This window comes from Cucurbita maxima, unplaced genomic scaffold, assembly GCF_002738345.1.
Source record: "Cucurbita maxima cultivar Rimu unplaced genomic scaffold, Cmax_1.0 Cma_Scf00030, whole genome shotgun sequence".
NCBI classification, from domain to species: domain Eukaryota; kingdom Viridiplantae; phylum Streptophyta; class Magnoliopsida; order Cucurbitales; family Cucurbitaceae; genus Cucurbita; species Cucurbita maxima.
The window spans coordinates 547,335-561,331 of NW_019272046.1; the positions used below are offsets into that span (position 1 = coordinate 547,335).

Genomic DNA, 13,997 nt, shown 5'->3' on the forward strand with positions numbered 1-13,997 from the left:
AAAAAAAAAAAAAAAAAAAAAAAAAAAAAAAAAAAAAAAAAAAAAAAAAAAAAAAAAAACTTAGAAACAAAGGCCAATGTATATTTCAAGAGCGAACGCACGCTCCACCTGTCCATTTCCTATTTGATGAATCCCTTCAAATAAATCATTTTCCCAAGTCAACAAACAACTTTCACACTAAAACTACCAACAGTTTCATAAATTATGAGTTAAAGTCAAACATAAATCTTACAATTTCACTTTTTAGAATCGAAAGTTTCAACAGAACCAACAAAAACAAATAAAAATAAGAACATCCCACCAAACAACCACCAGAAATCCACAAAGAAGTACTTACGAATACAAAGCCAAAGCTCTCTTGACAACATAGATTGCATTATTGTACTTGGTCTTAAGCCTTCGATCGTTACAATTTCTGATTGCTTTGTCGATCTCCATGCCCTCTGTTACATTAAACTCATTTTACATTACTTTCAATTGAATGAAACTAAACACAAACGAGTCTAAAACAGTTTTTTCCACCTCTGGAAATCCCACAAGATGGCCAAAAATGGAGCGTTTGCTCGTTTCCAAACATATGCAACTTCTCTTAAATGAATTAACCAAATGGACATTCATCAATTGAACTACAGAAACAATCAAGCAAATCTCCTAACTTCTGTACTTCGAGCAAAAAGGATTGGGAATCACACAATCATCTCTTGTTTTGGTGCAAACAGGCCAGAATCTTTTGGGACTTTATTCTAGAACCGTTCAGGTGGCAGATGGCATCGATTCAACTCCAACCCAATCGATTTGGAATAACAGAAAAAAGACAGATGAAATTGAAACAGCATTATTCAAATGGAAGAAATCAATGAGAAAAACGGAGATCATACCGTTAATCAAAATAACTACCACAAACAAGGAACTGAAAGCGAATTGGATAATCCTACTTCGACCGATTCTCTAATAAATAACGAAGAATGGATATGGAGAAAATTCCATGGCAGCAGAAATGAAATTTTCAGCCGGGATCAAAGAGGTATACAAATGCCGGTACATCCACGTTCGAATCGGAACAGCCAAACATAAACAACGTCCCAATTTTCCACAGCCTTTTTTCTTTTTGGTTACAATTCGGCCATTGTTATTAAATTCATAAAAACAACTGCTCCATTCTCTCATAGACAAGTCCTGGTTTATGTTTTTCAAGTAAGAAGAAAGACAAAGATGGAGATAGAGAGAATACCAGCAACAACAAGAGTAGAAAATCAGTGCAGAACCGAGCGGCAGCGACAGGAGAGTGGCGGCGGTGGCAGCAACAGAAGAGAGACGACGGCGGCGGCAACAAGCTGCTGAAACGGAGGAGGAGACGGCGTGAAGAAGAAGATGACGAAAGAGGTAGGTTTATCCCTTCGTTTATTTATTTTTATATAATTTTAAAAACTGTGGCTGACTTTTTTTTTAATCATTAAAAATAATATTTTAGTTTATTGAATAATGTTTATTTATTTTTATTTGTGCATCCCACGTAATTCTAGCAAATATAATAAAAATAATAATAATAGATAATGCTCTATTTATGTCATAATTCATGTTTTTTTTAGAGTAAATTTAAGTAAAAATAAGGTTGAATTTGTAGGGTTTTGTTACATTTTGTTGATTCTGTGTAGAAGCTCGGAAGGGTATACAATTTTTGATAGTTCGTGAATCAAGACGTGTAACATTAATAACTCATTAAATATCTGATGCTTTTGTTAGATCTCATATCAATTGGAGAGAGAACGAGTACCAGTGACAATGTTGGGTTTCGAAGGTAGTAGATTGTGATATCTCACATCGATTGGAGACAGGTCTCAATTTAACATACACTCTCAAAAGAGAGTATTACGAAATTCGATTTTTGAATATATTTTATATAGTTGTAATCCGTTAGTATTTTTTTCTTATTTTTATTTTTAGAAATTGGTCGATAAAATGTTTGATCTGAGTGGTACTAACTCATTCTTAACGATAATTAATCAAAAACTTTTAATAAACAACGATAGGTTTGAACCTCGTGGAAATTGGAAGAAGAAGAAGAATTTTCTAATCGGTAATTCCAAAAACAGTTTCCCTTCGCTTATAAATCAAAATTAAAAGAAAAAAATCACTTGCGAATCAGTAACCAATCACTGAATTTGTTATATTCATTATTGATCAAAAACTTTCCATAAACGACCACAGGTTGGAATTATTGGATGATGAAAGTCTCACATCGGCTAATTTAAGGAATGATCATGGGTTTATAAGTAATGAATACTAACTCCATTGAGATGAGGCCTTTTGAGAAGCCCAAAGCAAAGCCATGAGAGCAAGCCATGAGAGCTTATGCTCAAAGTGGACAATATCATACCATTGTGGAGAGTCGTGTTCGCCTAACATGGTATCAGAGTCATGTCCTAAACTTAGCCGTGCCAATAGATTGACAAATCCTCAAATGTCGAACAAAGGACTCCAAAAAGAAAAAAGGAGTCAAGCTTCCTCGAAGGTACGAAGGCAGTAAAAAATGACTAAGACTCCTTGAGGAGTCGAGCCTCGATTAAGGGGAGCGTGCTTTGTTCGAGGGGAGGTGTTGGATGATGAAAGTCTCACATCGGCTAATTTGATGATGAAAGTCCCACATCGGCTAATTTAGGGAATGAGAATACTAATTCTATTGGGATGAGGTGCTTTGTTCGAGGTCGAGGGGAGTAACTCTATTGGGTGGGATAAGCAACGCAGTGAGAGTTTATGCGCCTAACAGAATCTAGAATTTGAACCTGGTCGAATTCGTAGAAGAAGAAAATTTTCCTAATCGGTAATTCTAACGGCCGATTCTTAAAATTTTCCATAATCAAACACACTTCCTCTCAGCTTATAAATCAAAATCAAAATCAAAATCGAAATCGAAATCAACAATCAAAAACTCACTTACCAATCAGTGCCAAAATCGATCCTCAGAATGTCTTTCGTTACCTCTAGACCCATCCAGTATCGTATTTACGGCTATGGCGAACAACCTACCAAGTTCTGCAACTCCAACTGCGCTATTTCCGCCGTGATGTCTCTGTTTCTCCGCTCTCCGGAGTTACGTACCTTCAAGAAACTGCACCAATTCTACTGAGGAATCTTCTGTTCCCGCTCCGTCTGCAGGAACTCCATGATCCGGTGTTCCTCCAGGGATGGAGCAATGGCAATGCAATGGGGGAGGAGACGGCGATTCTGGAAGAAGCTCGGCCGGTGACGGAGAAAGTGGAAGAGAATGGGGAAGAGATGGGGGATTGCAGTATCTGTTTGGAAGAACTGAATGGGAATGGCGAAGGGAAGAAGAGGGAGGAGGTGATAAGGATGCAATGCGGGCATGTGTATCATGAGTCATGCATCTTCAACTGGCTTCACCATAACAGTTCATGCCCCTTGTGCAGAGCCCCATTATAGACTAAATATGAAGGTGAAAATATGAATAGAACTGCATAAGAAAGAGCTAGGAGAGACAAACTGACACAGTGGATGTTAATATGGACTTCTTCTTTGCTTGCTTCTGAAAGTGAGAGACTTTTCAAATGGTGTCAAAGTTTTATCTTTCAGCTTCATCTGAATCATTTCTTACTACATTTGAACCTCTCTTCCTTTCTTCTGTTGCCTTAGAAGCATCCTCCGTTTCTTCCGAGGCCTTAGAAGCATCGTTCGGTTCTTCAGTTGTTGCATTCTTGAATTACAATAGATGCATCGGCCTTCATTTCTTCGGTTGAAATGGAGGCGTCCTTTGTTTCTTCAGCTGCATTAGGCACGCCCTTCTTTTCGTCCGCTGCATTAGACTTGTCCTTCTCTTCATCCGTTTCACTAGACGCATCGTCCTTCGCTTCTTCAGTGTCCTCCTTCGTGCCGATGACTACTAATGGTCCTAGCTTAGAATCCATTTCTTTGATTTTCGAGGTTAATAATCTCAGATTTTGGAGCCCTCTAAGGTAGTCAAGTGATGATGCCTGGGGAAGAATCATTAGAATTGTAATTAGAATAGACAAGAAGATACAAGTAATTGATGATAATGCAGCTTAATCTATTCTCAACTTAAGAGGCTTATTACCAAAGTTCGAACAATTTGAAGTTTCTATCAAAGCTTGAATCCCCCTTCCTCTCAACTCATACCTTTGTCCAGAAAACAAAGACAAGGGGAGAAAGCTCAATAGCTATATATTTTCCCTTCATACCTTATCCAGAGATCATTGGATTTCATAATTTCAGGATGTTCCAAGTGTGAGATCCTACACATCGGTTGGAGAGGGGACAAACATTCCTTATAAGGGTGTGGAAACCTCTTCCTAGTAGATGCGTTTTAAAACCTTGAGGAGAAGTTCGTAAGGAAAGCCCAAAGAAAATAAAATATCTACTAGCGGTGGGCTTTAGCTGTTACACTAAGCCACACTCCAGAATAATGGATCACATCGATTAACAAATAATTTCATAGCATAATACCCACTTAGTTATCTCGGAGTTTTCCATATAGATAGGAAATGCTTGCTTCATTCGTAGTATTTCTGAGGTTATACCAAGATTTGGGCAGCCAAAGAAAATCAGCAATTAACAAATCAGGCTTACACATTCGAGTAGCAAAAGAATATCATTTCATATATTCGATAGGGTATGACAGAAGTCGTTAAATAATAGATTGTAACATCTCAAGTCCACCGCTAACAGATATTCACTTCTTTGGGCTTTCCATTTCAAGCTTCCTCTCAAGGTTTTTAAAACGCGTCTGCTAGGGAGAGGTTTTCACACCCTTATAAATGGTATTTCGTTCTCTTCTCCAACCGATGTGGGATCTCATGATCCACCCCCCCTTTGGGGCCAGCGTCCTCACTGGCACTCGTTCCCTTCTCCAATCGATGTGGGACCCCCAATCCACCTCCTTTGAGGCTCAGACTCCTCGCTGGCACACCGTCTCGTGGCCACCCCCTTCGGGGCTCAGCCTGCTTGCTGGCACATCGCCCAGTGTCTGGCTCTGATACCATTTGTAACATCTCAAGCCCACCGATAACAGATATTGTCCTCTTTAGGCTTTCTCTTTCAAACTTCCCCTCAAGGTTTTTAAAACGTATCTGCTAGGGAGAGGTTTCCACACCCTTATAAATGGTGTTTCGTTCTCCTCCCCAACCGATGTCGGATCTCAAATAGATAATGAACACATTTCATATCCATTCACACTTAGGTGTCCATTGATTCAGCAAAAATAGAAGCCCATTTAAGAATTATTATAAATGAATTCAAACAAAGCTGTAACACCTCACCTCTTCAAGCTGTTGCTGTCTATGTTTAAGAGTCTCTTCATTTGCTTCCTTATGTACAGAGTGAAGAATGTGCAGCAAATGAGAATCAAAACTCTCTGAACAATGCTGCGATATCAAACTGTAAGGAACAGGGGATTGACAACCCAAATTATGGAAGGGGCAGTTCACAAGTTTCATAGGACAATCAGTTATGCAATGGCGGTCCATTTCGCGTCTCATAATGAAGGCAGAACATTTCTGTTCACATAGAATTATCTTGAAGGGGCAAATTGAATCATGCTGTTCTGCGTGGTTTGCACAAAATGTAGCAGTGCAGCCTTCATTTGTGCAGATTAGAGACCTAAATCCACAGTTTACAACATGTTCAGCTAACTCTTCTACAGAATGAAATTTCTGGTCACAATGAAACTCGCTCTTAAAATCTACATTCCTAAGCAGAACTTGAGCAATTGCTTCTCTCCTATCAAGCGGCCAAAAACCATTAATATCCATTTCTTGAACAAAATCATCTATCTTATCCTCTCTTTTCTCACTTAGAACCCATCCTGAAACTCTACTAAACAAATTTCTCTTCGTAGCAGCAAAATCCTCAACAAAATCAGAGATAATATCGTAGGGATGATCAGATACCTCAGCATCCGGAGCATTATCCAAAATTATGGATTCCGCAACACAAATTTCGCTCCTCATAGTAATATAATCCACCATTTCTTTCCTCATTTCGGCAGCCACGGAACCAGGGGTTCGAAAGATATCGCCACTAGTGTTATCGACGCATGCGGTTGACAATCCAGGAAGGAGAACCTGAGCGAGTTTATGAACAAGTTCCGCATCGCAAAGCTCGCAGTGAATCAAAGGCTCGTTGATCTCTTCATCTTCAATCTTCTCCGGTACGACTTCTTTGTCCGTCGACGGAAGATCCACATTCGGAGTTTCCTGCAACACAAAGATAATTCTTAACTGTTCAAACCGTGAAATTCGAGGAAGAAATTCAACATTATGCATCTCCAGAAGAATACCAAATTCATTTCCTCGAGGCAAAGGAAACAACAAAAACCCTTCTTCTTCTTCTACTACTTCTTGATTTGGATTGTGAATCCGTTTGGAGGAGAGAGAGAGGGAAAAAATTCTTGAATTTCAGATTTCAATGGCGGGTTAGATTGGGTCAAGAGAACGTAGCGTTTTTTAAAGGTTCTCAGATAGAAAAAATTTATAATTTTTTTTTTTATCATTATTATTATTTAAGTATAAATTTGCAATTTTTATTTATGATGAATTATTGAGCTGCTAAAAATTAAAAAAAAATTAATTAATTAATTAAAAAACTCCCATTTGCATTAATTTGACCTTGAATTATGAAAAAATAAATTTGTGATTATATAAACAAATTATAATTTATGGAATTTTTTTAAAGAGGACAAATTCAAATTTGTATCAATGAACTGTGACTAATATTACACGCAATGTTGATTTATTATTTGAATTTGATAGAATATGTTCGTGGGTTTGATTAAGTCAGATAATTTTTTAATTCAAACAATGAACCCAATCCAATCCAATCCAACTCTAAATTTTTGGGCCGGATTGGTTAGAATTTTCCTTTATTCATTTTTTTTAATAAAAATAAAAAAATAAAAACGTTAAAACATCATTTATAATTTTTTACAACATATTTAAAATTAGAAGGGAGTTATTGGTTGGAAAATATATATATATTTAAATTAACAATAAATTTTTCAACTCGAGAACTAATTCAATTTATAAATTTTTCATTTATTTAAATTCGATCCAACTTAATTATGTTCATAATTCAAACCAAATCATACGAATTTGGTTGAGTTGATCAAATGTTCTGACTCAGTGTTTTGATCGGCCTCTAGTTCATTCTATAATAATATATATATATATATATAATATAAAAAAAAATCTTGAAAGATACTTCTTCTAAAACACCCAATCAATTACATTACACCAAATTTTAAGCATCTAAATTGAAAATAAAAATTAAAAAATAACTTACAACAAAATCTTGTATTTTCTACCATACCACATGTCCCAAACATTGCAATCTCTCAACCAAAAACTCTCCTACAAACATTGCTGTCTTCAGCTCGAAACTGATTCATCCTCCGCAGCCGAGGAGGCTACGTCATGGAGGTTTGTCGTCGAGTCGATCAGTTGAAGAGCCTTGGCGACTTCCAGCATTGATGGTCGTTTTTCGGGCATCATGGAAGTGCATTGAAGGGCAATGTCTAGAGCTTCCAGCATCTGTCGTTGGGATTGCTCCGACACGCTCGGGTCCAGGACTTGGGAAGCTCCATTGGCTAGGTTCACCTTCCTTCTCACCCACTGGACGACATCGAGAGAGTCAGTTGATTCCGATCGCTCGGCTTGTCTCCCGGTCACCAGTTCTAGCAACACGACACCAAAGCTGTACACATCCATTTGCGCTGTGGCTTTTTTATTGTATTTATACTCTGCATCCAAATGATGGAATGAAATAAGCCATACTAACAACATATTCAATAAACTCGAGTAAGTTCGGTTGAGCGCAAACTTATTTCTCGAAAGAAACTTGATTGATTCTTCAGATTATCGAGTTTTTTGAACTCCATAGTTCCCGATCATAAAGTTTTGCGTACCTGGTGCAATATAGCAGGAATGAGCAGATTCCGAAGCCACAGTCGAGTGAAATGCCGATTCTCCAACGATATGGTGAAGAGCGAAATCCGTGAGCTTCGGGACAAAGTCAGCGTCCAATAGAATGTTCGACGATTTGACGTTTCGATGAAGTAAATGAGGGACACAGTCCCTGTGAAGGTAAGCTAGTCCTTGAGCAACCTCAATGGCGATTCTCAGTCTCACATTCCAATTCAGACAAGAATCATTTCTGCAAATCAAGTCAGCCAAGCTTCTTCTGTGTAAGAATTCATAGATCAGAAAAATGGCATCATCAGAGTAGCAAAACCCCAGAAATTTGATGATGTTCTTGTGCCTGATCTTGGCCAATGTCTCGACCTCGACTTTCAACGATTTCCACGAACGACTCCCAAAGTTAACCAGTTTCTTCACGGCAATCAGTTCCCGGCTCGGCAAGCTCAAAACGAACACTTGGCCAAAAGCTCCTCCATGTCCTTGTGCAGTTTTCTCATTCATACCCATGATCAACTCATGTTCACTGATTCTAAGAGGGTAAAAGTAGACCGAGTGCCAGTTATCGACACGGGATTTCGATTTGAATGACCGGTAATACAGAACGAAACCAGCAGCTAAGCTCAAAACTCCTAGAACACAAGCTATAGAGATGAGAGCACATGTCATTTTCTTAAGTCCAGACACATGGTTTGTTGGATGGCCTTGAGAACAAGGAGTTTGCAAACCAGGGCCACAAAGATCAGGATTTCCTTGCAGAAATGAAGCAGGTAGCCCCGAAATCAAAGAGAATGGAACAGCACCCGATAGTTGATTGAACGAAACGTTAAACAGCGCAAGCTTTAAGTTTTCGAGTCCTCGAGGGATCGAACCAGTGAGATTGTTATCAGAAAGATCAAGATAAGTTAATACAGGTAGATCAGCAAGGGAAGTAGGTATTACTCCAGTAAAACTATTGCCTGCTAAGGACAAAGAGACGAGTTTCTTGCAGTTCTTCAGCTCGGGAATCCGTCCCGAAAGAGAATTATGGGACAGATTAATGATACTCATCAATGGCGAATCACAGAAGTTTGATGGCAATTCACCATAAAAAAGGTTGAGCGACGCAGAGAATCGGTATAAGCTTCGAATCGACCCAAGTCCTCGAGGTATCTTACTCGAAAAACTATTGTTATCAAGCTGAACTTGCTCAAGATGAGCAGCCATTGATATAGACTCAGGAATTTCACCAGAGAAACCATTGTTTTCAGCTCTAATGAGCTTAATCTTAGGCAATGACCATAATGATTTAGGAAAATCCCCTGAAAACCCATTGTTCTGAACTTCAAATCTCTCAAGATTCAAGCATTTATTCAAGGAATCAGGCAAGGTTCCAGTGAAAAAATTGGTATGAACACTGAGACTCACAAGAGATTTTCCACTACAAAAACCATTTGGGAAAGATCCCATGAGCTTATTCACAGAAACATCAAAGAACACCAAATTATTCAGAGAAGAACCCATCATTTCAGGGAGTTTTCCAGTGAGATTGTTCTGAGAAAGATCCAAAACAGATAGACTACTCAAATCCAACAAAGAAGAAGGGATTTCGCCATGGAAACCAGAGCTTTGAAGCCATAGCTCTTGAAGCTTCACAAGCTTCCCAATCTCATTAGGAATATCACTCATCAGATAAGAATTTTCAGACAAATCAAGAACAGTAAGTTCAGTAAGATTATGAAAGATAACAGAAGGAACTCTACCAGAAATCAAGTTGCTTCTTAGATTAAGAACTTGAAGATTCTTCAAAGCCCCAATGCCCTCAGGGATTTTCCCCTCGATATGATTCTTCGCAAAATCAAGAACAATCAAAGAACGAAACAGAGAAATCTGATCGGGGATCGTCCCCCAAATGAGATTGTTACTCAGATTCAAAGTCTCCAACGAACTGCACTGCGAGAGATGAAGAGGAATCGGCTGATTGAACTGATTATCCGCAAGATTAAGATGAACCAAACGAGGGAGCTCACAAATGGAAGATGAAATTTCGCCGGAGAGATTCAAACCCTGAAGATTAATGGCGGAAACCGAAAGCGAAGAAGGCGAAGAAGAACTCACACAAGAAATCCCAGTCCAGTTACAGAAATGGATCGGAGAAGAAGAAGAAGAAACCCAGTTCGAGAGAGAGTTCGTCAAATCATCAATGGAAGATTTGAAGGCCAAAAGGGTCGATTCCTCAGACGAAGAAGAACCCAAAACGAAGAAAGCAAAGGCTAAGGATATCAACAATGGCGGTCTGAAAAGGGACGCCATGGGAGGGAGTGACAGTGAGCTCGGATTTTCAGTACTCCATTTTTATATGAATGGAGAGATGAACTTTTTGGAAAAAAGGCTCAAATCTTTTAATTCGGGGCAAATTCTTTATCGAGAAAAGGATCATCGGGGAGAGAATTTGAGTTGGGATTAAGAATTAGAAAAACAAAAAGTGAGGAACAGATTCATATAATAATATAATGGATGATTTGAATCACGGGGGAGAGTTTTGGCCAATAAATGACAAAATCTTGCAGCGTTCTCCTTTCTTTCTTCCTGCATGGCGTTTGTTTCAATCGAAAAAATGCTTAGAAGGTGTACATTTTTTTAGATGACTCAATCATAAGAACTACAGTACATGATTTATGCGGATCTTTAGAAATAGTTTTTGCTTTCGGAAGCCGTTCAAGACAAATAGGTAACATAGTAATGATATAAAAAAGGACTATGTGTTGGTCTGTAGAAATAGACTCGTGCTCATTTGTAGGGATAGTTTTTAGTCTTAAAAACACTTCAAAATAAATAGGTAACGTAGCCATGTGTCAGGGTCCTACCTTCTTGACCGTGCGGCGTCGTGATCTATACACGTTCACGACTAGCCTTAAGGGGAATTAAGCCACATATGTATTTTTCGCCCTGGCTTTGTGGCTTCGTCGGATCTTAAGCGAGGTTTGTCTTCGCCAATCAAACATCGCTTGTGCGGAATCCAAGCTTGTTCAACCACATACGTCGCCTGTGCGTGTATGTTCAATCATCTGTGACACATCCGACTTGCCTCTACGCTAGACCAACTCATTCGGCTCGACCTTGCCTCTACTCGGGCCAAGGTCTCTCAATATAACGTTGCATCTCATCTTGTCATCTCGATCCCCATCGATAGGGTCCATATGTCTTGGCGCCATCCCGAGTCTCGAGATGTCGTCGGCCATCATAACTCATTCGGTCATGCCATCGAGAATGGGCCCGCGTGTCGTTCATCTTAGTGGGACTTTCCGAACATCCATCCATCTGGTTCTATCGAGGCATAGGCCCTCCCGTGCCCATGCCGAGTCATTTACGGATACCGTCCCGGATAGTGGGTGTATGTAGCAACCTCCAACACGCGGGCTAGGGCGCAATACCAGCACACCCGTGTCGTCCGGTACTGTCCTTCAAAAACCCATTTCAAAGGAAGTCGCCCGAGACACTCGTCTCGACACGCTCGCCCACACTGTGACACACGTATGTGCCACAAGGTAGCTCACTTAGCCCACAGGGCCTAGGGGTGGTGGAGAGCTAACACCATGTACCGCTATAGTACATTTTGAGCCATTTTCATTCTAACAGGTGTAGACATGATTTTGGTGAAGTGTCATACGGTGTTGTGCATTGTTCGTCCAATGTCCGATTGACACCAAACTTGGCGAGCATTCATATTTCATATGGACGGACTTAACTCCCGAACCGCATGCCCAAATTCCTTCCAAAACCCCGACTTTTGAGGTTAAGGCTCGGGGCCCTACCTGGCCCTTCAACAAGCCTATCTTGTCCTTCATGTCTATGCTGATGTCTCTATTATGCTTATGTCTCAACATATATCTTCAATACCCACTTTGCGTGGTGGTGTGTTAGATGATGCATCGTCCTCCTCGATCGCATCATGACATTCTTCTATGTTGGCCCGCATATGGCCGGATGGGGCGTCTCTTGAGGGACGCCCCTTTACTTGTCATGGCGTGAGGGTCACAACCTACTCTCTTCATACTATGGTTGTGACATTCTCCTCCACTTAACTTAGTCATCGTCCTCGATGACTTACTCGAGTCAAAATCATATTGCAGATTGTGACACCATGCAGCACGAGACGTAAGAAGAATGTCTAGACCATAAAATATCAAATTCAGATCGAACAACTCAACTCAACCTTTATGAATTCTATCGGGGTTGTTCATGTCACCAATCCGACTAACCTAAAATTTTCCGTTGGTTCAATTTAATTTATGTACCACCTCATTATAATCACTCTTTTCTTCTGGCAAATAAATATATATTAATGTTAGTTTAAAGGACCAATAATATTTTTTTAAATATAAAATATAAAAAAGGACATTTTTTCTTTCAATATGAAAATTATAAATTTGTTTATATTAAAATAAAATAATAAAAAAAAGGGTGTTTGAATTTTGTTTTTTACTTTCAAATTATGTTATGATGAGCTAAGCAAAAAGAATCCCAAGTGAAATTATTAAAGGAAAGAAAATAATTACGACTACGACCTTTTACCCACCCTTCTTTTAACAAGTAACTATTCATATGACTCGATGATCCAATTATTTCAGACTTGGGTTAGATTTTTTTTTATTCACGTCGTTAGTTTACGAGTTAACATTTATTTTAGAGGGTCAACTCCATTAACGGGAGAAGAGAATTGCAACTCAACCCTAATCGATTGCAGGGATTCACCATAACTTGTAAATATTTTATCTTTGAACTTTCTGAGATTTTAGTTATTCATTCGTATACGATTTTTTTATAAAATAATTAAAAGAATAACTTGACAATCCAAATCGAAAATACCGGGTCAGATTGGATGGCTTGACATTTCCTTTTGACGTAGTCACGCTACTTATTTTTCACTTCTAAGAATGAAAACTATCTCCACAAACCAACATTAATTATTCCAACATGTTTTGTCCTCATTTATGTGCATTTTAGGAAAATTCTCAAGAGGTCATCGAACATAGGATTTCTCCAAGAAAATCACGCTTAAGCGTGAAGTTCCTATGATTGAGTCATCGAGAAGGTTTATAGTCTTAAATTCAAATTTCATTCTCGAGTGGGTTTGGATGTGTGATACTCTTCACATGACTCATACACATGTATACGAACCCACTAGGCAAATACCTTGTTTCCGTAAACCCTAAGGTTGCATATATGCTGATGCACTCTTGTGGAACTAAACCACGATTCTTATCAGTAAACGTATGTACAAACATAGAACGAGAAGTAATCAATGTCAATGTATATACAACATGCATGTCTCTTATAAAAATCATATCTCGATAGAATGATGCATACAATAATTCATAATATCATAACATACATTTTCTACGAGACTAAAGAACATAATCATGACATTTCAGTCAAACTTTAGAATGCATTTGAATTTTTTATGCCTCGAGAATCATACCCATGATCATGAGAATTACATATATGGAAGCACAATACGTCGAAAATACATATTCATACAAATAATGAGTTCACTTAAAACTTTAAGCTCAACTGAATGCTTCTAAGCTTGCCTTGGCCGAACATTTATAGCTCCAACTTCACTCTCGATATTTCATCCATTTAGAAAATTAAGCTTAGAAACTATTCATAATAATATAATATAACAGTCTAAGCCCACCCGTAGATATTTTTCGGATTTTATCCGTTATATATCATCATTAGTCTCACAGTTTTAAAATGTGTTTATTAAGGAAAAGTTTCTACACTGTTATAAGAAATGTTTCGTTCTCCTTTCCAACCAATGTGGAATCTCACATATAATGATTTCAAACACTCAACCATTTGACTCGAGCTCTCTCAATCTTGACGTGTTTAAAGGTTGAAAAAAAAAATTAAAAAAGAAGAAAAACAACAGTGATGTTGGGGACATTGAAGCTGACCGATCGGAGCCACTGTTGAAGATGTTCAATATTATAATATATATATATATATATATATATATATATATATATATATATATATATATATATATATATATATATATATATATAT

General features: G+C 38.3%; 3 protein-coding genes across 6 annotated transcripts in view; all 3 read right to left on the reverse strand.

Annotated features, from left to right (window-relative positions):
• The window catches only part of LOC111465989 (FAD synthase-like), a 6,607-nt gene extending 5,210 nt beyond the window's left edge, over positions 1–1,397 (reverse strand). For all 3 annotated transcript variants that reach the window (XR_002714311.1, XM_023110511.1, XM_023110510.1), the window contains exons 1-2: positions 1,232–1,397; positions 338–443 (exon numbers count right to left, since the gene is read on the reverse strand). Coding sequence is in view for 2 of the 3 variants with exons in the window: in XM_023110511.1 (XP_022966279.1) it covers positions 338–438 (101 nt within the window). In the remaining variant the exon portion in view is untranslated. The remainder of the gene's footprint in view (positions 1–337; positions 444–1,231) is intronic.
• Positions 1,398–2,822: 1,425 nt separating this feature from the next.
• LOC111466027 lies at positions 2,823–6,472 on the reverse strand. 2 transcript variants are annotated; one of them, XM_023110585.1, is made up of 4 exons: positions 6,311–6,472; positions 5,292–6,227; positions 3,785–3,989; positions 2,823–3,754 (listed from the first exon to the last, which is right to left on the reverse strand). In XM_023110585.1, the coding sequence occupies exons 1-4, from the start codon at positions 6,317–6,319 to the stop codon at positions 3,699–3,701; spliced, it is 1,206 nt and encodes a 401-aa protein (XP_022966353.1). In that variant the 5' UTR covers positions 6,320–6,472; the 3' UTR covers positions 2,823–3,698. The 2 variants fall into 2 exon arrangements, with proteins under 2 accessions (XP_022966353.1, XP_022966352.1); XM_023110584.1 differs by having other exon boundaries at positions 2,823–3,989.
• Positions 6,473–7,209: 737 nt separating this feature from the next.
• On the reverse strand, positions 7,210–10,456 carry LOC111465924 (probably inactive leucine-rich repeat receptor-like protein kinase At5g06940). The gene is made up of 2 exons (XM_023110396.1): positions 7,934–10,456; positions 7,210–7,768 (listed from the first exon to the last, which is right to left on the reverse strand). The coding sequence occupies exons 1-2, from the start codon at positions 10,233–10,235 to the stop codon at positions 7,398–7,400; spliced, it is 2,673 nt and encodes an 890-aa protein (XP_022966164.1). The 5' UTR covers positions 10,236–10,456; the 3' UTR covers positions 7,210–7,397.
• Positions 10,457–13,997: the final 3,541 nt, after the last annotated feature.